The 21429-nt window shown below is 46.9% G+C and overlaps 2 protein-coding genes across 8 annotated transcripts; both read right to left on the minus strand.

Moving 5' to 3' along the window:
* Positions 1-331: 331 nt before the first annotated feature.
* Positions 332-13500, minus strand: atr (ATR serine/threonine kinase). 2 transcript variants are annotated; one of them, XM_057059489.1, is made up of 48 exons: positions 13305-13500; positions 13079-13170; positions 12798-12950; positions 11811-12709; positions 11605-11714; positions 11325-11495; positions 11076-11239; positions 10835-10987; positions 10536-10734; positions 10214-10458; positions 9911-10107; positions 9638-9738; positions 9328-9499; positions 9031-9186; positions 8760-8954; positions 8394-8489; positions 8225-8314; positions 7996-8091; positions 7788-7918; positions 7444-7587; positions 7239-7332; positions 7007-7132; positions 6683-6889; positions 6463-6576; positions 6269-6384; positions 6062-6182; positions 5837-5974; positions 5599-5770; positions 5343-5509; positions 5006-5170; positions 4836-4927; positions 4543-4634; positions 4305-4482; positions 4033-4218; positions 3796-3955; positions 3523-3702; positions 3274-3416; positions 3086-3183; positions 2778-3007; positions 2536-2670; positions 2243-2443; positions 2019-2162; positions 1767-1917; positions 1529-1685; positions 1305-1458; positions 1082-1233; positions 815-920; positions 332-711 (listed from the first exon to the last, which is right to left on the minus strand). In XM_057059489.1, the coding sequence occupies exons 1-48, from the start codon at positions 13355-13357 to the stop codon at positions 538-540; spliced, it is 7770 nt and encodes a 2589-aa protein (XP_056915469.1). In that variant the 5' UTR covers positions 13358-13500; the 3' UTR covers positions 332-537. The 2 variants fall into 2 exon arrangements, with proteins under 2 accessions (XP_056915469.1, XP_056915468.1); XM_057059488.1 differs by having other exon boundaries at positions 11575-11714.
* Positions 13501-13725: 225 nt separating this feature from the next.
* Positions 13726-21427, minus strand: LOC130540397 (plastin-1-like). Of its 6 annotated transcripts, none has more exons than XM_057059507.1 (17): positions 20742-21427; positions 19338-19451; positions 18851-18941; positions 18060-18220; positions 17863-17992; positions 17515-17647; positions 17017-17098; positions 16474-16639; positions 16032-16174; positions 15863-15958; positions 15597-15792; positions 15360-15438; positions 14872-14986; positions 14644-14777; positions 14429-14552; positions 14184-14317; positions 13726-14089 (listed from the first exon to the last, which is right to left on the minus strand). In XM_057059507.1, the coding sequence occupies exons 1-17, from the start codon at positions 20868-20870 to the stop codon at positions 13951-13953; spliced, it is 2166 nt and encodes a 721-aa protein (XP_056915487.1). In that variant the 5' UTR covers positions 20871-21427; the 3' UTR covers positions 13726-13950. The 6 variants fall into 6 exon arrangements, with proteins under 6 accessions (XP_056915487.1, XP_056915492.1, XP_056915488.1 ...); XM_057059512.1 differs by having other exon boundaries at positions 19338-19479; positions 20742-20852; XM_057059508.1 differs by lacking the exon at positions 20742-21427 and adding an exon at positions 19747-19877 and having other exon boundaries at positions 19338-19536.
* Between the last annotated feature and the right edge of the window lie 2 nt (positions 21428-21429).

Raw genomic sequence — 21429 nt, forward strand, 5'->3', positions numbered from 1 at the left:
CCTCAAGCAAGGCCTCTTCAGTGTTGGAAATATTAAACAGTCCTATCTGGAGAAAAGCTGCAGCAACAGCCACACATTCACAAAGATAAGAAGAGTAAGGACAAAACAGACTGTTACGCTTTGAGCATCTGAACTCATGACTGGACCCCGAAGCCAAACGCCACGACCCTTATCCAGCCTTCTGTAATGCGCTCTTAAGCAGACACTTTGGTCCCATTGGCAGCCCTGCGAGAAAGGTGAGCTGATTGGATCATTGGACAGCGGGGAGAGAAACATCGACAGGAGGGATTAAAACAGTCTAAGGAAGGTTAAAAGATTAGAGGAAACACTCTTATCTATGTCAAAACACATTCTTTATTGCCACGGAGACCTTGATGCAACCAGGAATGAAGCAGTAAATAACAGCGTACACCAAACTTTTTTAAACCTTTAATATAAACATATTTACTCTTGGCTCGTCAGTGCAGTGCTTGAATTGTCTTTATCACTTTATTATGATTATAAATCATATTTCCAAAAGCAATAGCGGTCTGTGTTCTACAGGTAGGGGCCCCAGCCCAGATACATCTGACAGAGCAGTTTGTCATCTGTGGCTTCCTGTATGAGGTAGTGGACATGTCCCTCTATGGATAACGGCAGACCCAGAACTTTGTTCCTGTTCTTAATTACTCCCTGCAGACGTTGCTCAATGTCACACACGTGGGTTTTAGCCTGGAAGATGCATAAAGATGATAATATAGCCATGTCGACAGAAGCATAGTGAGACCAGTTTGGATTTTGTTAGCATAAAAAGACCACGATGAAACACACAAACCTTTTCATTGACAATCTCTCCAGTCTCATTGGCCTGAGCTTTGGAAAGTCCTTTGGCTTGTTTGCTCCACTCCACCAGTGGGTCATGGAGGAAGGTCTTTAGCACGCTTGATAATGAAACATGGTTTTGTAAATGTGGTGACAAAGAATAAATGACAAAGGCACAGAAAATGATTTCAAACGGTCAACTGATGCTCTTTACTCTTACTCTCTTTGGAGACTAATTTAGATGTGAATGTTTAGTACTTATGTAAGAAAATGTGTTCACCTCATGAGCGGCTCACGTTGGTCTCTCATCAGTCTCAGGGTGACCTCACAGGCCTGTCTGAAGAGACCCTCTGTGCCCATGGGCCCCATGGCGTGGACCATATTCTGGGTCAGTCGGAATGGAACAACCTCAGGTACGTCAAATGTCTCCCCCTTGTGGACGGGAAAAACAACTGCAACCCGATTCATGCCAATCAACATTTAATGATATTATAGTTACGCACCTTGTTGAAGAGGCAGTTGAAGTCCACATGTACACATTCGCCCGTGAAAGAATCGAAGAGGATATTTTCTCCATGTCGATCTCCCAGACCCAGGATGTAGCCCACCATGGACATAACAGCAGTAGAGCGGCAGTACGCGGAGCGACTGCTGTACCTGAAAACAGTAAAAAATACAGATTAGAAGTGTAGAGGCCCCATAAATATAAGGGCAGAATGGGCTGTACCATGATGTAGGATCAGGGAAGGTCCGGAGGAACCACTCATGGAAGACAGGAGGATGCCGGGCGCAGAGCACCTCCTTGTGGATGTGCAGCTTCTCCTCAAAGGGGGCTGTCTTTGGTAAAATAAGCTTCCTGAGCTCTTTGCCCGACAGATAGATTCCTTGGAGGCACAAAACAAAATATGCCTCTACTTTTAAACTGTTCTTTAATCCAAAGAAGGTATATGTATGTAGGGAGATACCTCGTTCTTTATATAATTTGGTGAGTATGTGTCGAAGTCCAGCGGTGTTGTTGACCCACTCAATGATTCCGCACTCCTCGTTCAGAGGGATGACGGCATATGTGCGGATATGTAGCTCCCTCTTCCTGGATTCAGCATCTTTACGGAGGCACTACGCGCATGTCGAATCAAGAAGATGACCGGGGTCATATATGACTACTGTAACAGCCTGTCTGTACAGCAGCTTTTACATTTCCCATTTCTATCACACACCTTGTTAATGAGGCAGTTGAACTCCATGAGTCTGCAGTCCTTCCTTAGGTCGTCTTTTGGTTTACACATCATGGTGTAGCTACACCCATCAGAACCCTTCAGACTTATCTTCTTTGGCTTCTGTAAGGAGGCCAAGATCTCCACCTAGAAACACACACAGACACACACACACTTGAGTTATGCATGACATTTCTCACAAGGTGATATTCATGCGTTTCTCTTACAGTGTCTTCAAAGCCATCGAGGTACGCCCAGTGTCCTGGGAACGCGTCGTGCTTCGTGTTCGCCCCGCCGGTAGAGGGAAGTGTAGGGATGAGGACAGACTGCAGAGGGATCAGGATCTGGCTGAAGGTCGGCTCCTCCACCAGTCGCTTTAGCTGCTTGAAGTGAACGCTCATGCTGAGGGTGGTGCTGTTACCGTCCACCTGAGACACACACAGCTCAATATGTTTACCCATTTTCATGTATGGATCCTACAACAACACTACAGAGACTGTATTTGTGAGTGTCAGCGTACTGGCTTGTTGCAGAGCTCCAGCAGTTTGTCAGTCAGCCTAGTGGCGTCTCCGATGAATTTCTCCAGAGACTGTTTGAGACTGATGGCTTTCTTGAGAATCTGATTACAGCGATTCATTCTCATTGGGTAAGAAGACTGAGAAAATAAAATGTCATGAACACATATATAACGTCAGTGTCTCAGTCTTGTTTTTTTTAAAGCAGGGACTGAAGCATCCCACAGAAAATGGCCCCCGGACACACCTTGGACACAGCGGTCATTAGCCACATCGCCTGTTGTGGGTACGCCAGGAAGACCTTGGCTACGATTGTCTTGAGGACGGTGAAGACCTCGTCGCTGGAGTGACACACCCTGGAGATAAGCTGGGAGAAGGCTGTCAGGAACTGGTAGGGTGCCAGGTTGTCACAGTGCTCCATCACCACGGCGTTGATTTTCCCCAGTTCTTGACGCAGCTGTCTGTCCGCGCGTCCAGCTGTGGCGGAGCGACACGTGGTTTCAGCAAAAACTCTGGAAGTCTGTCCCACAGCATTTCACCCCTTTGACCACTCACTTTTCTCACACTCACACACTCGTGCTCCAAAATCCAGCCAGAGGGACAGCATGCGTGGCATGGCCTGGTAGATGTACTGGTTTCCAAACTGTAGGGCTCTGGAGGGAAATGACCGAATAATTAAACGAACCTATGGTGAAATAAAGACAGATGCAGCAGTTCTTTCTCCATGCTGAAAGGCAACCCACTTTCCGAAGTATAAGACGATGTATCGGATGAGGTTGCCCTGTTTCTCCAGCTTATTGTCAGTCACCATCGGCATCACTTTGTCGTAATATTTGGCCAAGTAAAAGTTTCCGTCCTCCCATTCAGGCAGGAGGTTTGTTACATCCTTAAAACACAACAGAGCAGTGAGACAAACAACACAGCAAACATCTAAACACAACATAGTGGGTCTTTTCCCCCACTCAAACATCACATGCTGTCATTTTATTTACCTTGAACACCTTCATGATGGCGTTGGACTCAAAGTTGGCCGTCTCCTCCATGAAACGTCCGACCAGCAGCATGGCTTTACCTTTGGTCTGTAGACTGCGAGTGTTCGTCAGTGGCATGTCGTCAGGGAAACACTGAGCCACGCCCTTCTGAAGGACGATCAAGGCCTGGTGGGCGTCGCCCTGATGGTAGACAACATGGTTTATGACATGTCCTGGATTTAATCTACTCTGCTTCTCAGTGTTTGAAAGGCTGAATTTGGAGGTTTGTTGCACCTTAGACCAAAGCCATTTAGCCCTCTCAATGACCAGCTCCGCCAGGTGTGTGTTTTCTGCATTCAGAAGTGCGTTGAAGGCGGTCTGGTGGTGCCCTGCCTTTCTGGCCACCCGAGCACTCTGCAGCCAGCACTCCCCTACCAGCTCTGTCCCCGAGGGCCTATAGGCAAAACAGAGATGGTCGACTGAATAAAGAAGCAAGCGTGATCAGTAGGGAGAAAAGAGGTGTGTCCATACTGCGGTCCCAAGCTCAACAGGGCACGACGGAGGGCCAGGACTGGTTCCTTGGCCCTGAAGGAATTTTGGGTCATCTCCAGTCGATCCGACCAATAGGGAGGCAGATGGCTGAGGCTGGGGGTGGAGTTCTCTTTCTGCTTCTGCAGCTCGGTGAATGTGTGTTCCAACTCACTGAGCATGTGGAGTCTTATCAAAATACGCAAAACACAGATTTTTGATTTACTCCATCACTGAATTTCACTATGATGTGATTTCAAGACTTTCACACAGACCTGACGATGTATTCGTATCCTCTCTGGTAGGTGCCCCGCTCATAACTGGCGGCAGAAAGTGGGACCACCTGCTCCTTCCTCACCAGTTTCAGCTTCTGGTAGAAGGTCTCATTGTCCTGTTTCTTAGCGGAGAGAAGTAACTGGCCAAGCTGTATGCCCCAGGTACCGGACTGACTTTCTGGAGAGGAAAACAAATATCAGGATCAGGATGCTGCTGCTTTAAAAAAAAAAAAATTACCTGAGCTCAAATAATCTTCCAGCAGGTCCCATCGTCCAAGCTTCCAGGCTGCTTCCACTCTGTAGACGTTCAGATCTGACTTCCAGTGGTGCCTGGATGTGTCACAATGTGTAAAATTCAGGACATCATTATAAATCTATGTAAATTGCAACGCTCCAGCCACAAGACTGACTGAAAACGTGAAAAGCAAATTCTTTATCGAAATATTGCAGATTTGCAATAAGTTAAAAAGTAAAGGATTCCAACATTAAAGAACATGGATGAAACTGTATGTTTCTGTGTGTTTCTCTCACTTGCTGGCCAGTACACCGTTGACTTGAGTGATGACTGTGGACAGTTGTCCCAGCCCGAGCATAGAGGTCATAACCCCATGATAATGACCAATCTAAAGAAAAAAAAAACAGCGAACTCACCCCTACCCTTTGGCATATTGATCTCCGTGTGTGTGGGTGTGTGTGTGGACCTGGTCTGACTCCAGCTGTATGGCCCGATCATAGCAAGCAGTTGCGTCTCTAAGCAGGCCGATGCTCTCGTGTTCAAGGATCTGTTCCCGTAGCGATGGCTCCTCCCTCCTCAGAGCGTTGACCCCTTTAACACCATCTGGTTCATGCATCGCAGCATACAGCGTCTGCAACAGCCAAATACAGAAGGAACTAGAGCTAATCTTTAACAAAGAAGGCCAGCCGATGGTTGAATATGACAATATTTTTGGTTTTTTTTGGTGAAAATATTACCTCACTTGTATATTAGATCATGTCTGTTGCCAAACAGCTTAAATATTTTAGAGCAATTTTAATAACCTGCAGAAAAGTGAGATGGTCCTGGATGTTCTCCTTGATTTCTAAGATGTACGCCTCGAAGTGCATGAGGGCACGTGTGTATGCTTTGGATCGCAGGGCAGCCTTGGCAAGAACGTCCTGTGGAATCCCCTTCAGGAAGGCCACGACACGCTGATACTCTCCACTCTCTTGGGGGAAAAAACACCATAAATGCTATAATCGCTAAGAATGCTGTTGAAGAGCCAAATGAGTGCCAACATTTGTTTATCTCAGTCACCGTTTTTGGTAGCTTTAGAGTAGAGAATGTGGCGGCTCCACTGTGTCAGGTGGGACAACATGCTGAAAACCGTCTGAATGCTGAGCTGCGAAAGGCTGGAAGCCGATTCCTGACAGCGTCTGCTCCCTCTTCCGTCCCCCTCTGTCAGCACAGCCAGCATCTCCTCCGTTACCTGGGAGCCACCACAGTGTTATTAGATATAAACCTTAAAAGAAACCTCTTTTGTGTGATTCCTCACCTCCTGCTGCTCCGCTTCTGTGCAGCCGAGCAGCATGTAGAGCAGGATATGAGGTAGAAGGTAGATTGTGACCTTGTAGTCATGCTTGATGATGAAACTACAGCAGGCGAACACTCGGCTAGGCAGCTCGTGTCTCACCTGAAATACACATTGCGTTTCGATTACACCGGCAATGATCGGTGCCTGTGCACCTCCGCCCGATTGATAAAAGATCGGTCAACTCACCTTACTGATGAGATACCTGGCCCACGTGGCTGACCAGTCAGAGAACCTACTGCCTCTCTTGCTTAAGTATATTGGCTTCTTCAGTTTGGACCAGTTGACATCCTTCTGACTGCTCTTATACCTGAAGGTAAAGAAAGATGATGATAACCTTTTTTCCAGGACAGTGTGTGCGGATCCTGCGACTTGCCGTGTTTAAGTTTGCCCAACCTGCTGTTGAGGTGCGGTTCAAGGATTTCTTGGATCTGCTCTGGGAATCTCCTCCACAGACGCCGGCCTGGAGAGTCTGTGCGGCCCTCGCGGCACTCGAAGATGGACAGCAGTTCCTGCGGTTTCATCATCACAAGTGCATAAATGAGACAAAGCAAGGAGAGAGAGGGAGGGCGAGAGCCAGAGATGAGCACCTGTATTGCGTAAGCAGCAGAGTCCTGCGCTCTCACGTCATCAGCATAAGCAAGAAAGGTTCTGGTCAGTTCAGACAGCAGGTCGTAGGCAAAGTTCGGATCGTCAACCCCACTCTAGAAAAAAAATAAAAAATCATCAACCATACATGTACAATGGGGATCCTTTTATCGTGATGCCTGAAATGAACGTGAGTGTTGTCGGCTTTACCACAGGTCTTACCACAAAGGTGTTGCGGCCACCGTTGGTGTGTGAGCGAGACAGGTCCAAGCGTCCCGGATCCACAGCCCCCAGTTCCCCCAGACACTCCCCACAAAGTAGTCTGGTCTCTGGGGACGAGTCCTGGCATCCCTTCAGCAGCACCGACACCAGGTTGGAGATGACCGGCTCCACTGCCTCGCTGGCACACACCTGCTGGAGCAGCCACTCCTGCGGTCCAGGGACACAGAGCAGAGCATTCGTGGTGAACTGTGTGACTTTTCTCTTTGTCGACGTGCCCAGATACAATTAGATCCACTCCCCAGGAGAGTTGGGAGACCATCGCACCTGATTGCTGTGCATCATGTCCCTGAGGCTGGTCAGCGCGTGAATCCTGACGTCTACATTTTCGTGCTGAACGGCCTTCATGGACAGCTGCAGCGCAGCAGCGAGGTCACTGCTGCTGGTTGTCAGCTGTGAGAGTTTAGGGTAGTGCTTTACTATTCAGCCTGAAGTTAATTCTCTTCATCACCAATGAATGACCTCCTATAAAAACCCTTCATTTGCTTTATTTGGCCACCTTCTTGTAGTCCTGCAGGACGGAGTGGATGTCTCTCAGCTCAGGGTGATCCGGCAGAAAGTAAATCTCATGAAGGTAGTCTTTGACTTCCTCCCTGTGGGGATTGATTAGTTAGACCAGAATCATCTTCTGGGCATCTATTTGACATTTTAGAAAAAACAACCTTCTAGTCGGGGTCGCTCCCCCTGAACGGTCACTTTCATACCTGTTGTCAAGTATCAGAAAGCGGATAATAGCACCCGTTTCTTTGGGTTGCAGTGGGATCAGCGGAAGAAGTGCAACAATAACATGGCTCAGGAGGGGCCCCAGATGCACTGGCTCCACGCTCCTCACGAAACACTCCCAAGTCCTTCCAACACAGGATCAGTTAGATGAACTTTGCTCAGTACAGATGATGTATCAAGTAGGAAAATCTATCGATCTTTGCTTCCAATAATTGAGTTATTGGCTGCAGATTTGTGATAAAAGCTGCATGGTGTAGCAGAGAAGCAGGTCTAGCAGGAGCACACTCTTCAGTATTCTCGGGACCTTCAAGTGTGAACTACTGACCGACAAGAGAGAAGAGGGAAGTCCTCCCGGTATCTCAGGCCTGTGCGGAGTGTTGTCATCATCTTGACGCGGACAGAGCTGATGTGTTTGGAGCCCATCAGTCGCATCAGCTCCATCACGCTGGTCAATGTCTAAGCACAAAAAAACAAGACGAAATTAAACACAAAACACGGTTGTCAGTTATGAAATGAAGTGGTGGGTCACGCACCAACTTCTTGTGGTCCTTCTCTCCTGCGCTGGAGCTGAGGAGCTGCATGTTGAAAAACGCAAGAATTCCCAGTAGTTTAGGCTGCAAATAGTCCGCCTGTGAGGCAGTAAAAAAGGAAATGTGCAAATATATAGTTTAGTGACACATAAAACACGGCCTGGGGGGCCAAATACAGCTGTAATATTTATTCATACAACCCATTTAACAAAATGGAGAAAAAATTTTGTACCATGCGTTCTGGGGTAGTGATGTCTTTGGGACCCTGGTACGGGTCATCATTGGACGCAAAGGAAGCCAGGATGGCCAGACCATTAAACACCTACGGAGATGCAGACCAGGTGAGAGGAGTCACTGAGGGCTGTGCTGCGAACCCCACAGAACCCATCCTCTGTGCAGACCTGTTGGTAGTGTTCTCCCAGACGCAGCAGCAGCTCGTTGTGGAGACCCTGGAAGTCCTGCCTTAACAGGGAGCCCAGTTCGATCTCTGTCTCACTCTGGGAGGAAAATGAAAACACATCAGTCTCTGAATCTAATTACAAATACATTTAATGAGCCATTCCCCCGCAATCAATCTTCTTTGCAACAGCACTGGGACTGGGATAGTTATTATATTTGATTGATGCGACTGAATTTGGGCCATGCTAACGTCCATTCCTTTCAAAGGTTGTTTAACTGTGGGTCTGTGTTTCTGTTTGTAGAAAAGCTTAGAGTCGCTAAATGCTAGAGCTAAGATAAGATTCTTTTGACCTACTATAAATTCCTACCTGCAGGTAGTGGAACGCTTTCTCTAGCTCCTCCTTGGTGCAGGAACAGACAAGGTGGCTGAAGATGTACTTGAAGTTGTTGATCAGGATCTCCCTCCTGTTTGCCTTCAGCTCATTGGCCAGGGTGCGGATGAGCGCGGAGCTCGTAGAGCTGGCCTTGGCTGCCAGGTAGGGCAGGAGCACCTGGAGAGTCCTCTATATACAAGCACGCGCACAATTTATGTTATTTTGTGTCATTATTTGCTTTGCTGTTGTTGCAGCAGTGACATACGGTGAGGAAGCGATTGAGGTCGGGGAAATCAAAAGCGTGGGCAATCTGGGCCAGGATGTCCAGGGCCAGCTCTCTCTGATGGGCCGATTCACTGCTCTGATCCGGTGTGCTCCGCAGGGCCGCCATGTGACGCGAGTGCAGTGACTCCACCAGGAACTAAACACGAGGGAGAAATGCTAAGCTACATTTTTGTGCAGAGCGCTGCAGGTCTGCGTATTCTTTCGATACCTACATCCTATAACACAACCCATTTCACGTAAATGGACCACAGCTATAATCCATCTACAAACATCATACCTGACAAATAGGGTTCTTGTACTGACTGAAGAGGGTCTGAAGTTTGAGGCCTTTGGCTGCAGCCAGAGTTCTGATCTGCGTGTGCGCAGACACAGACACCGAGGACGACTTGGAGAGCAGACAGTGAAGCAGCCGCAGCAAAGAGAATGACACCAAACTGCCCTGAGATGCTCTGGTGTAGGAGAGATTAAAATACATATTATGGTTATACAATCAACAGATCTGATTTGCCCAAATAGGAAGACATTTTTAAATTCTACAAAGGAATGTTGACGTGTAATTATTGCTCAGGGGAAAAGGTCACCGGTACCTGCCGATCTCTCCTGTGGTCAGGATGAGAGTGTTGCGCAGGCTGTCGTCTCTGTTGACCTTAGCTTTGTTGAACGCCTCTTTAAGACGTGCCACCAGGAACTTAAAAAGCAAGACAAAACACATCCAGACATTAAAAATGATTGAATATAAATGTCAGAACAGATGGAAATTCTAAATTAAATAAATCCTGCCAACTTTTCTCTAGAACCATTGCTGGATGAGTGCTCAGAAATATGGCTTTCTGTAATCCAGTTTAATCACTGTGGCTCACCTCCCTCAGAAAACACTGCTCAGGGTTTCTCTCAGTCTCCATGAGAAGAAAACGGACAGATTGACTGAAGCTTTTTCTGACTTCTGGATCCGAGTCCTCCATGAGACCAATCAGAGCACTGAGGGCAGCGCGGGAGTCACTGTCGCCACTGACAAGATTCACGTGAAGGCAGAGATGAGGCAAAGCATCTAGAAAAGCTAAAGGATAACACACAACACACTGAATAAAATGGTAAATAAAACACTCCTGTAAAGGAGCTTTGAGGCTTGCTGCCACAAATAGGATAATAAACTATAAGAATACCCTGCTTAACGCTGCTTGGGGATTGGCATATGAGTAATGTCAGAAAAGGTTTGACAAACGATGCCCTGAGGGAGGCAAAAGTGGCCCCAGCATGCTCCGATGCGAGGCAGAGTGTCTGGCTGAGGAGCTCAGAACTGCATGGGGATGCGCTGAGGTGGGAGGTATCTGACTGGAGACAACTCAGCTGCCCGACGGTCCCGGCGAGCTCCCTCTTCACCTGCTCCGAACTGTCCTCCAGCCTGGAACTGCAAGATACCGAAATGAAGATGAAAGGCTAAAATGGTCTTCTACTGGTGTGAATGTCCATCTTATCTGTACGTACAGCAGAGCGGTGCTGATGAGGTTGTAGTGTGAGTTTCCCAAGTGGTGAAGAAGAAGAGGGAAGGCTCTGACTGCCCTCACCCTGACTGACTCATTCGTACTCTCCAAAGCCTTGGAGAGCACACTCGCTCGCCACTTATCACACACCCCGCGACTCAGGAGGGCCAGCAGTGACACACAGGCCACCTGGATATCAGGGGCTGCAACAGACAAACAATCTGATGTCAGTTTGGATTTTCACACTGGAAATGGCCTAAAAAAACATTTGGATGCACGTTATGAGGGAACATTAATACTCACAGTAACAGCAGCAGAGTCTCTGGGCTAAGACAGGAACCCAGGAGGGAAAGGATGCACTTCTATAGTCTGAGGAAGACTTGTATTCACACACCCACGGAAGAGACAGGAGAGCACACACTCGCTGCTGGAGTCCATCCTCCCCCTGGCTGCTCTCTGTGCACAGAACACGTAAATGATGGTCAACAAATAACACAGTGTGCGAGGAATTTAATATAAACTGCGTGTAACATATGATAAATACTGATGAGGTAGATGATGGAATCAAGGATCTCGACGGTGGTCTGGAGAGCAGACTGAAAGAAGTCCTGGTTTGACTCAGGTAGTGGGCCTCCTTGTAACACCAGCTGGCAGCTCCTCAGAGTTCTGCCCAGAGTCTCAGCAGGCACCCAGAGGAGAGGAGAAGGACTGACAGGCCGAGGACACGTGACAAACTCAGTGGACAGGAGGCACAAAAGTGTGAAGGATGTCCTCTGTGAAGTCCTGACACTACCTGGTAGGAGTGGAACAAAGAGCGGCCAGGTGAAGGATGAGGGACAGACCCTTCAGCACGCAGAGCGCCCGTGATGTTTCCGGCTGATCGGAGTTCAGAAACGTTAGGAGCTCCTCCAGGCGATTGTTGGCAGCCGCCCAAACCTCGCTGGAAACCCGCATGTCCACCACGCTGGCAATGCAGACACAAAATCCGAGTTTGGAAAACAACAAAAACAACAAAGTAACAAATCTACGTGTCAATCACTCACTCTGCAGTCTTTGAAAAGTTCCCGCCTGACCTGTTGGGGTTTTTGCACAGCTTCTTGGCAGCCGTCTCGCCGTCTCTTAACTTCCCCATTACGGTCGCAGCCTCGGCCTTCAGAGCAGCTCGAAGAAACCCCTCTGCACACTGACGCCACAACGCAGACATTACAGAAACAGAACAGATGTTTTAAAGTACGGAACAGTGTGAGCAGATTTTTTAAAACCACGAGGAGAAGCGTACTTCAGCCTGATTCTCTGTTCCCACGGTGCAGGTGAGCTTGCTGCACACCTCTGTGACTCGCTGCCTTCTTAAAAGTGCAGCATCTTTATAAACGTTGCCATCAGACAGCATGTAGGAGAGCAACGAGCACAAGGATTCAGCCACCTCGCTTCCAAAGTGGACACCTGCTCCTCCCAGAGCGCAGATGCACTCAAACAGCCGCGAGAGGTAGACGGGCTCAAAGTGTGAGTGGCCAGCATCCGGCAAATGAAACACGCAGCGCGTTAGCTTTAGCAGCTCCCCTCCGTAGGGATTGTTGACGTCGAGGTCCGTGTCGGAGTGGGATTCTAACAAGTAAAGGTATGCTGCAAAGAACCGGTGGCCCTGCCTCTTAGGGAAACCTCCCAGTTCCACTGATCGCCGAAGGATAACCAAGGAGAGCTTCTGTAGCCGTGCGTTGCCATTGGCCAGGAAGGAACAGGCCGTCTCCCACACCACACTGACGTCCCGCTGGGAAACAACCGCCCTCAAGATGTCGGTTATGACGCCAAGCGTCACAGCAGACAGCGTCTCGAGAGCAGCAGGTGAAGAGAGAACGAGGGAGGACGGGGTGAGGTAGGAGGAGGAACAAACCGGTGCGATACTGAAGCACTGAAGCGTTACAGGCCACTGGTTCTGCGAGTCAGCACCCACAACATGTCCATTTCCTGCCAGCCTGGCGATATGCGCTGCCAGGATGTTGCTCAGTTCCTGAGCTAAGAAAATAAGCTCCTGAGTGAGACAACCGCAGATGACAGGTGCTCTGGCTATCACCGTGTGAAGCAAAGAACACAGCACCGCAGAGACCCTCTCGTGGATCATGCTGCAGTCTGGTGCAGAGGCCACACGAAGTAAGCGCGACGCCACCCATTTCGTAAAGTCTGAAATAAAAGGGAAATAAAAGCCAGACATCATCATTAGAGAATTGTGAATTTGTTGTAGATATGACTTGGGTTAAACATCTCATACCAATACAACTCTGTGTTGTGTCTGGGTACTCCACAGGTTGACAGGCAGGGTTGGAAAACATTAGAGAGGAGGACTTGATTATATGCTGCACAAAGTCCAGAAGCATCACACAGGCGGGCTCGGAACTGGACTTCTTACTCAGACCTAAAGCAACTGCAGACGCAAGCATGCGAGCACAGGCAGTTAGTTTATATAGTTTTATCCCATCCCGAGCTTCACTTCGGTGCAGTCGTGTACGACCAGGTGTTTCTGCCATTGTGGCACAACAGCTGCAGACCTACCAACATCAACATCGCTCAGTATCTGGTCAATGAACTGACAGAGGATCTGTCGTGGTTTCTGCGCCGCCTGGTCGTACTCAGCCGCGCTGGCACTACAAACACCAGGAAGGAATGATGTGATATGATTTTGCATGAAGAAACGACACCCGGGCGTCTGCTCGTAATACACAACTTTCAACTCATTTTAAAGTTGTTAGCATGTTAGCTTAATCACCTTACTACTTACCTAGCTAGCTCCTGAAGAGCCGGTATCATTGCAGACATCTCCAGACCTTCCATTTCTTTAAAAAAAATTGAATGGCAGCACCGTTTCCCACTTATTTATCAGCAGCGTCTTGTCCAGTAACTTTAACTAATGTTTTGTAAACACACACACAAGTCCACGCTGTCAAACCATTGAAAGACTTTCGCTCCAAAATGACGTTTTGTTTTGGTACGGCAGCCACCGAGGCTCACTAAACCCTACGATCATTCGAGAAGTACTTTAGCGCTCCCTGGTGACAGATAATCAGCATTGAACCCTGCATTCTTCTTTTGGTTTTATTGAAACCTGCATTGCAATCAAGCCAGGTTTATTTTTGTTTTTTACGTGCCAATGTGTCAAATGTGTCAGTGAGATGTCAGCTTGATTATGAAGCATGAAGCAATTGGTGAATAGATACTTTATTTGCCTTTGGCAAATTTATTGAGAGCACACATAAACAGCTTTGCTGAAGAGAAATAATTTTAAACTTCAGTTTACTTTATTGTTCAAACAAAATAATAGTTTCTAATGCAGATTGTGCAGTGCAAAGACAAAACAATTAAATGAAGAGAAAAAAAGACATTTAGTTGAATTCAGATGGTTTTTTTTTTGTTTTTTTTGTTCCCTTTCAGGGTTGGGCTTTTTTCAGTCCATGGCCCATGAGGCAGGCGAAAAGTGTCAGAACCATCTTTGGATTCACTTCCACCAAATCATCTGGCAGAGCGTACACCCGGGCACCGATCTTACGAGCCAATGAGACGGCGTACCTGGGAGAGGAAGCAGAAGGAAAAGGTGTCATCGGAACAGGTGAAGCAAAGATGAGGGCAGTGTGAAAAACCCTTCAGTTGTTTGTTCTTTTACTTGGCGTTGCTGATTTTGTCGTCTTCCTTCAGAAATCCTCTCTCGGTTTTCTTCACCATGTCCCATTTGACAGAACCAGGAGCAATGACGTCAATCAGATCAATCACGGGCAGACTGGTGCTGATGGTTTGGTCCTGCATGAAGAATGGAAATATTTCATGTAAATGAAGCCAAACATTTTATGACCTACACACACACACACACCCCCCCCCCCCCCCCCCCCCCCCCCCCACACACACACACACCTTAAAGCTGCTGATTTGTGTCTCCTTGTTTTTCTGACTCAGGGTGGTGTTGACCCAGTTAAGGATAATCTGATCAGCCACCTTTTCTCCATCTCCCAGTTTGGACAAAACCAGCACTGTATATCTGAGGGTCATCAAAAACCAAACATTTATTCAAAATAAAGCATTTGTATCACAGCTGTGATGTGTCCCAGGGCCTTGAATGGAGCAGTTACCTCCTCATCAGCTGCCAGAGCAGAGCCAGGGTGTGCATTGAACTTCCCTCGTTCAAATTTTCTCCTCCGATGCCGACTAGAGAGAAGCGAGCAATATCCCTGCCCAGGTCAACAGCGTAATTACAGTTCTCCAGCTGGAAAATGTTGGAGAAACATTATATAAATGTCCATTTTTATGGCTCTGATCTTTACTTTTCCATCTCTTTTATGCACAGAGTGAGGGCATACCTTCTTCATGTTGCCCCCCAGGAAAGGGTACGGTGGGTTGTTGACCCGCTTCCAGTTCACAGGCACTCTGACCTTCTCTAAAAGCTGCAGGATGACCAGGCCATCACACAGGTCACTATGGAAGAGACAGAGAAAAAACTCAGAAATGGCTTCAGTGACTCTAATGAGTAAAAAAAAAAAAAGCCTGAAAAATACCCCCGAAAATCAGACTAAACTCTTTTAAAATGGTTTATTTTAAGCTTGACCAGTCTTGAGTTGCATATGCTTTTATTTTTGAGAGATACAAGAAGCATATCATTTCTGAGGTAACGAGCAGGAACATGACTACTACTACTACTACTACTACTACTACTACTACTACTACTACTACTACTATTACTACTGCTGCTGCTGCTGCTGCTGCTGCTGCTACTACTACTACTACTACTACTACTACTACTATTACTACTACTACTACTACTACAACTACTGATATAAGACTGATATACCAGTAGAGGTGGTTGACATGAGGAGAGACGCCCAGGGAGTTCATCCAGTTTCTATATGTTTTCTCTTCCCTGGTTTCACCTGGACAGAGACGTGAGAAAGGAATGTTTATTTATAGTGTCTTCTAGGAATGATTCACAGCTACGGTTTCAACTTAGACACTTTTATGGGATTTTATTGCACTTTGACCTTTACAATGTGATGACTTTTTCATTTTGCAGCAATAAAGCAGATCTCACCCTCGATGTGTGCAGTCTCCATGCCATTCAGGTCAGTCTTCTCCACCGCAGGATGCATGTTGAACAGGTTGGCCACGAAGGCCAAGTTAAGTTTGCTGTTTCCCGAGGTGACGTCGTGAGGGGACACAAACTGCCTGCAATCCAGCCTGGCCGCCTGCCGCAGCATCAGCTCGGCCCTTCGCTCCAGATTTTCCTCCTGCACAAACAGACGTGGAGATGAGGCCACCGTACAGAGTTTGCAGGGTGACATAAAGCACCAGGCTCACGTTCAGGCCGCTCATGTCGATCCTGACACTGCTCTTGTAGGCCGTCTCCTCGTACTGAGCGATCTGGTCCAGCAGGTAGAAGTAGGCCCGGGAGTCCTGCAGAGGTGCCAGAGCCCGTTACCTTTCAGTGTGTTTTGGTGTGTTGTGGAGTGTGTTGTCTGAGGAGGACCTTAATGTCTTCACTGAAGTTGCGGATGGTTTTCGTCCCCGCGTTCTGCAGGTGGTAGTTGACCCAGCGCAGCAGGAGCTCCTCGGGGGAGAGAGACATCAGGTGGTCCAGGGTTTCCCCATCGAGCAGGAGGCTAATCAGGCCTGCAGAGATGGTGTTGTGTTGGTGAAAGAGCGTCAGCGGCGTGTGGTGGCATCCCTTTTCTGTTGGGTTTTTCTACATCACAGGCAACTTTACTCAAGTTTTACCTTTCATTTTTCACTTTATATGAATGCTTGGTTAATCTAGAGGCTTAAATAAATGAAAGTTTGATCATTTACGGGGGAACAAGGTGGATAAAAACCACAAAACCCCCCAACTTCCATTCTGCTAAAAGTATTTTCTATGCACCAAAGAGCCTCTTGATTATCTAAAGAAAGAGAGTGTGCACGTGCATTCTGACCTTCGTTCCTGCTGAGCTCTATATCAGCGAAGAGCCCGACCTTGATGATCTGCCAGAGCAGCCCCAGGACCAGGTGAGGCTTCCCCGCCATCATGTCGTGGGCGTCCATGCTCACCACCGTGCACCCAATTGCCGAGGCCGAATTCAGAGCCAGGACCAGATTCTCCTACCATACAAACACAGCATCCATCAATTATTTATTTAGTTACATCATCAACATGGAGCATTCGGTGGGAAATGTGAAATGTAAAAAGAGGAAGTGCACTGTAAAAGTTGATATTTAACAAGCGTTTGTGCAGACTGTTGACATCTTTGGCTCTTAAGCTACACCAGGAAATATTCTTTAAACATCAACTTGTTTGTATTCTGCTTCGGCATTGCTTGGTGAGAATTCACATCAAAAGACATGAATATGTGTCATTGGGGATGTTTTCCCCTCAACTATCCACAAGTATCTCCATTCAGGAGATTAATGGCTGTAGATATGGGCGACCTTTTGGAAGTCCAAGGCTGTTTCAGCATGTTTCAGGGAACTGGACTCACTGTCATCTTGAAGGTGGTCAGCTTCTTGGTGTTGATGACTCTCTCGTCAATGGTGTCGGGCTGAGACAGGTTGATCATTTTGCTGAAAGAGGTGGCGACAAGAAACATTACGAAGCTGTGAAAGACGAAATTACAATACTCTGAGTTTATATCCATGACCGACCAAAAGATCAGTCATAAGTCAGTGCATATCTTTACTGCATGACTGATGTAGCATATTTAAAAAATACAATAAACCTGTTTTGGGAACCAATAAAGTGCACAAGAAAGGGTCACTGATTAAACAACGATAAGCTTTGAATGTGTTCTTGTACCATTGACCCACTCTATTGGTAAAGTGAGGACATTTGGCTGGTCTCACAACTTAAGTTTTAGTTAAGTTAAGTTTTAGTTGTGATTATTCGGGTTAGGAGCTGGGTAATGCACTATGTCTATGACAGTCCTCAGAAAGATAGAAGTACAAGGTTGTGTGTGTGTGTGCCCATGTGTGTGTCTTACCATAACAAGATACCATCACGGACGGAGGTAAAGAGGCTTTCGTCATTGGGGTTCATGGGCAGCAGATGTTGACATTCTGGATCTTTTACCAAAGCTTTATTGATCCAGTTGACAAATGCCACCTTTTCTTCATCTACACACACACACACACGCACACACACACACACCACACACACACACACACACACACACACACACACCACACACACACACACGCACACACACACACACCACACACACACACACACACACACACACACACACCACACACACACACACACACACACACACACACACGTGTTATCTCGGAAAGGTAATTTATACAGTCTGTAGCATCCTCTCTCCTACCAGAGTAGGAGTGCTGTGTTCCCTCGCTGGAATTCCCAGACATTCCTCCAAAGGAGCGGATCCCATCCCTCCTGGTGATGGTCTTCCTAAAGGTCTCGCCGTACTCCTTACTCTTCAGCTCCTGATAGATCTGAACAGACAGGCAGCGCGTCAGTCGGAAACCTCCCGTCCCCGACAACCTCAGCAGGAGGACTCACAGACACGAACTCCTCGAAGCTGATCTTCTCATCTTTGTTGGTGTCCCCGGCGATGAAGGTCTCGATGATCTCTCGCACCTTGTAACCCGGCAGGAACAGCCTGGCCTCCTTGAAGAGCTCCCGGAGTTCGAAGTCGCTGACGTAGCCGCTGTTGTCAACATCTGAACTCACGGATGATCCATGTTAGTGCAGATGATCGAGAGTAACAATCAGGAACAACCGAATTGAATTTGCTCTCTATAATCACTCCATTTTTCAATTAAAGGGATGTTTTAAAAGTCGTAACTGTTCAGATGTCATTTAATAACCCGGTTTAGTTTGCACTCATTTATCATCTGTAAACAAACCAACTAAACATTGATAAACACTGCTGATGTTTAATCAGGAATTCAATGAAAACTTGTTTTGTTATAAAATCAAACCTCACAAAGTCTGATCTTAATCACAGGCTGCCCGTCGTCGTAAACCTGGTTTTTCTAATATTGTTTATTTTTGAGGATATCTACACAATTTAATATGCATGTCTCACTCTCTTGATGAGCACACAGTGATGATTAGTCTCCCTGATAAAGCAGGGCTGCGTTCGAACACACCTCTGGCACACAACGTGTGCACACTGAACAACCTCAGCAGTAAAAACATCTTATATAAGAGTCATGGTTTATGGGCCGCTGTAAAACCTGAGCTAAGGTCAGCGTGCAGTCGCTGCGATCACATGTCCGGGCGCTTGTGTGCCTGCAGGTGTGTGTTATGTCCTGCTAGTGTGTTAGTGTGTCGTGGGGGAAACTAACCAATTTTGTTGAAAGCATCTCGGAGATCCTCCAGGTCGTCTCGGGAAATCTGCGTGATGTGATGCTCCATCGTGGCCCCTGATTCCTGCGCCTTCAATGTGAACACACGCTCACACCTTAGCGCCACGAAATGAAAGTTCATCATTTTCACAAAATATGCAGGTCATTTCTACGCATTTATGTGGTTCAATGAGGTCATGGGACGTCCTCTTTAAATGTCCTCTCACTGATCAGGTGCCCCCCACCAGTGATGGGTCAGTATCAATAACATGGGGATGTAACCTTCCTTTTATTGCCCTTAATCAGTTTTAAACATTACCCGTGACTTTGTTCTAATAGTTAAAGTAGTGGTAACTATTGTGAAGTGTGAGATCACACTGGAATCAGTCCAGCATGTCCCCTTGTGACTTGCCGTGTCTTCACACACCCTCACAACACCTGCATTTACACACCTCTATGCTGAGCAAAAACGAGATAAGACCAGTACCTTCGTATGACGCCGAGAGTTCCCTGTTCGTCCAGATGGTGCCGATCCCTCCACAGGAAATGAAGAAGCCTGGGCTCCGTAACACTTCAGACCGGGGCAGAGTGGTTGCCGGATCTCTGGGCGAGCAGAGAGCTGGTTATTGCTGCAAGGAGGAGCCACTCAGGTGAAGCACCAAGCATACCTTTGGTCTTCCTGGACCCTGGGCCAGGCGTAGTCAAACAGTTAACATTTAACACTTCAGCAGTGTCATCATCTTGTGTGTGTGTGTGTGTGGTGTGTGTGTGTGTGCGCGCGCGTGTGTGTGTGTGTGTGTGGTGTGTGTGTGTGTGTGTGTGTGTGTGTCTCATCTGAACGAAGCTAAAAAAGCTACAATATGCTGCAGTAGAATGGGTGCAGAAAGAATTATTACCTATAAATAAAGAAAAGTTCAAAAAAGAAAAAGAAAGTGAGGAACCAGTAAAAACCTCTGCTTCTCAGTCTGGTTCCTGGTTTGAGTCTGGGTGTGGACAAAGTATGGAAGGTATTCTGGTAGCAGGGGAAGGTGCAAGCACTGTCAAGGTGCCCTTGAGCAAGGTACTGAAACTACAACTGCTGCTATAGGGCCTTGCGATGAATTAGCAACCCTTCCAGTGGTGGACCCTGCCTTCATCCGTATGTGCACCCTCACCGTGACCCCGAAAGGAAAAAAACAGTTAAGTAGACTCCCCCACCCACCAAAACCGTCGAAATTTAAAATAAAGACTAAATGACATCAAAATATTAAGATATTAACACGTATTTTTGTGGTGTTCTGATTTTGTCCTGAGCTAAACTATCTCAATCAAACGTCCAATTGTTGTGAATATATGTAACTTTTTTAATCAAAGGGTTCTCACACAACTGACCCGAAACTTGACAGGTATGTTTGTATGTGGCAAGATGATATAGTCGAATTCTAAAAAAAACGTGAAAGTATAAAGCAATTTGGTCAAAAACTTCATTTGAAGAAAAACTGTGACTCTCCTGTTTCTGCGTTATAACAGCAGGGGGCGCGATTTACCGACATAAACTACCGTAAAGAATTATTAACAAACGTTGACTGTAAAAAAACAAACAAACTTTAACGCATATTGTGGCTCTTAAATGTTATTATGTTTAGAATATTTTAGTCTGGTGTGTTTAAGACATGAGGCCTGTTTGCCTTCTCACAATGCTCTGTAACCTGACGCAGCACCAACTCCACCACTTAACACCAGAACTGCTCAAATTTACAACAACGCTGTAACTACAGGACCTTTTCCTGCCACCTCGTCTGTCACTCCATCTGTTCCAGCTACAGTCTCCTAAAGAGAAAAGCCTTAAAGAATAGTCATTTTAGAGCATTTAAATGTAAAGTAAGAAAAGAATAAAAAGTAAGGAGCTTACGTTCAATCCAGATGGGTTTACAGGCCAGAACAAGCCGGTCTGGAGTAGATAATCAGCTCTCTTCACAATCACTTTGGGGCCTGTTTCTTCTTTATTTCTTTCCTTCCGTCCCAACAGGCATACGAGCATCTGTGTCTGCAGCCACACGTGTCCGAGGTCCCATCTTTCTTTTCCCCCTTCGAGTGTGTTGTTCCTGTGACACCTGATCAGCTCAGTTTCACTGGGCGACTCAGACACGGTCTCCAGTTACCCTGCTCTCCGTCTCCATAACCTCTCCATCTCTGGCTGTTGATGCTACATAAGCACCTCTGAGGAGTCGCTTCAGCCAAAATCTCTCTCCTAAGCCTCCTGCATGGCTGCATTGCTCTTCAGGGTGCGTGTGCAGGAAGGCAAGTGCAGATCGAACACAGAAGACAATCAATTTTATTTTAGATGTTTAAAAGAAACCATATTTAGTGACTAGCAGCAACTAACCTCAAACCAAAGCAGACCATTGTAGCTGTCCTGCTGTTCCTGTTATTGGATTTTACACTCAATACCCATTTATTTCAGGCCACTTTGTTACTTAAACCTTTTAATTTGAGTGGTTCATTTGGAACTCTGCTGCTTTATCAATCCTGGCAGACTTTGAAATTTATATTAGATTTTCATTACCTTCCTAAATTGCTTTGTTTCACATCTGGCAGAA

The sequence above is a fragment of the Takifugu flavidus genome, chromosome 16, assembly GCF_003711565.1.
Source record: "Takifugu flavidus isolate HTHZ2018 chromosome 16, ASM371156v2, whole genome shotgun sequence".
Lineage (NCBI taxonomy): Eukaryota > Metazoa > Chordata > Actinopteri > Tetraodontiformes > Tetraodontidae > Takifugu > Takifugu flavidus.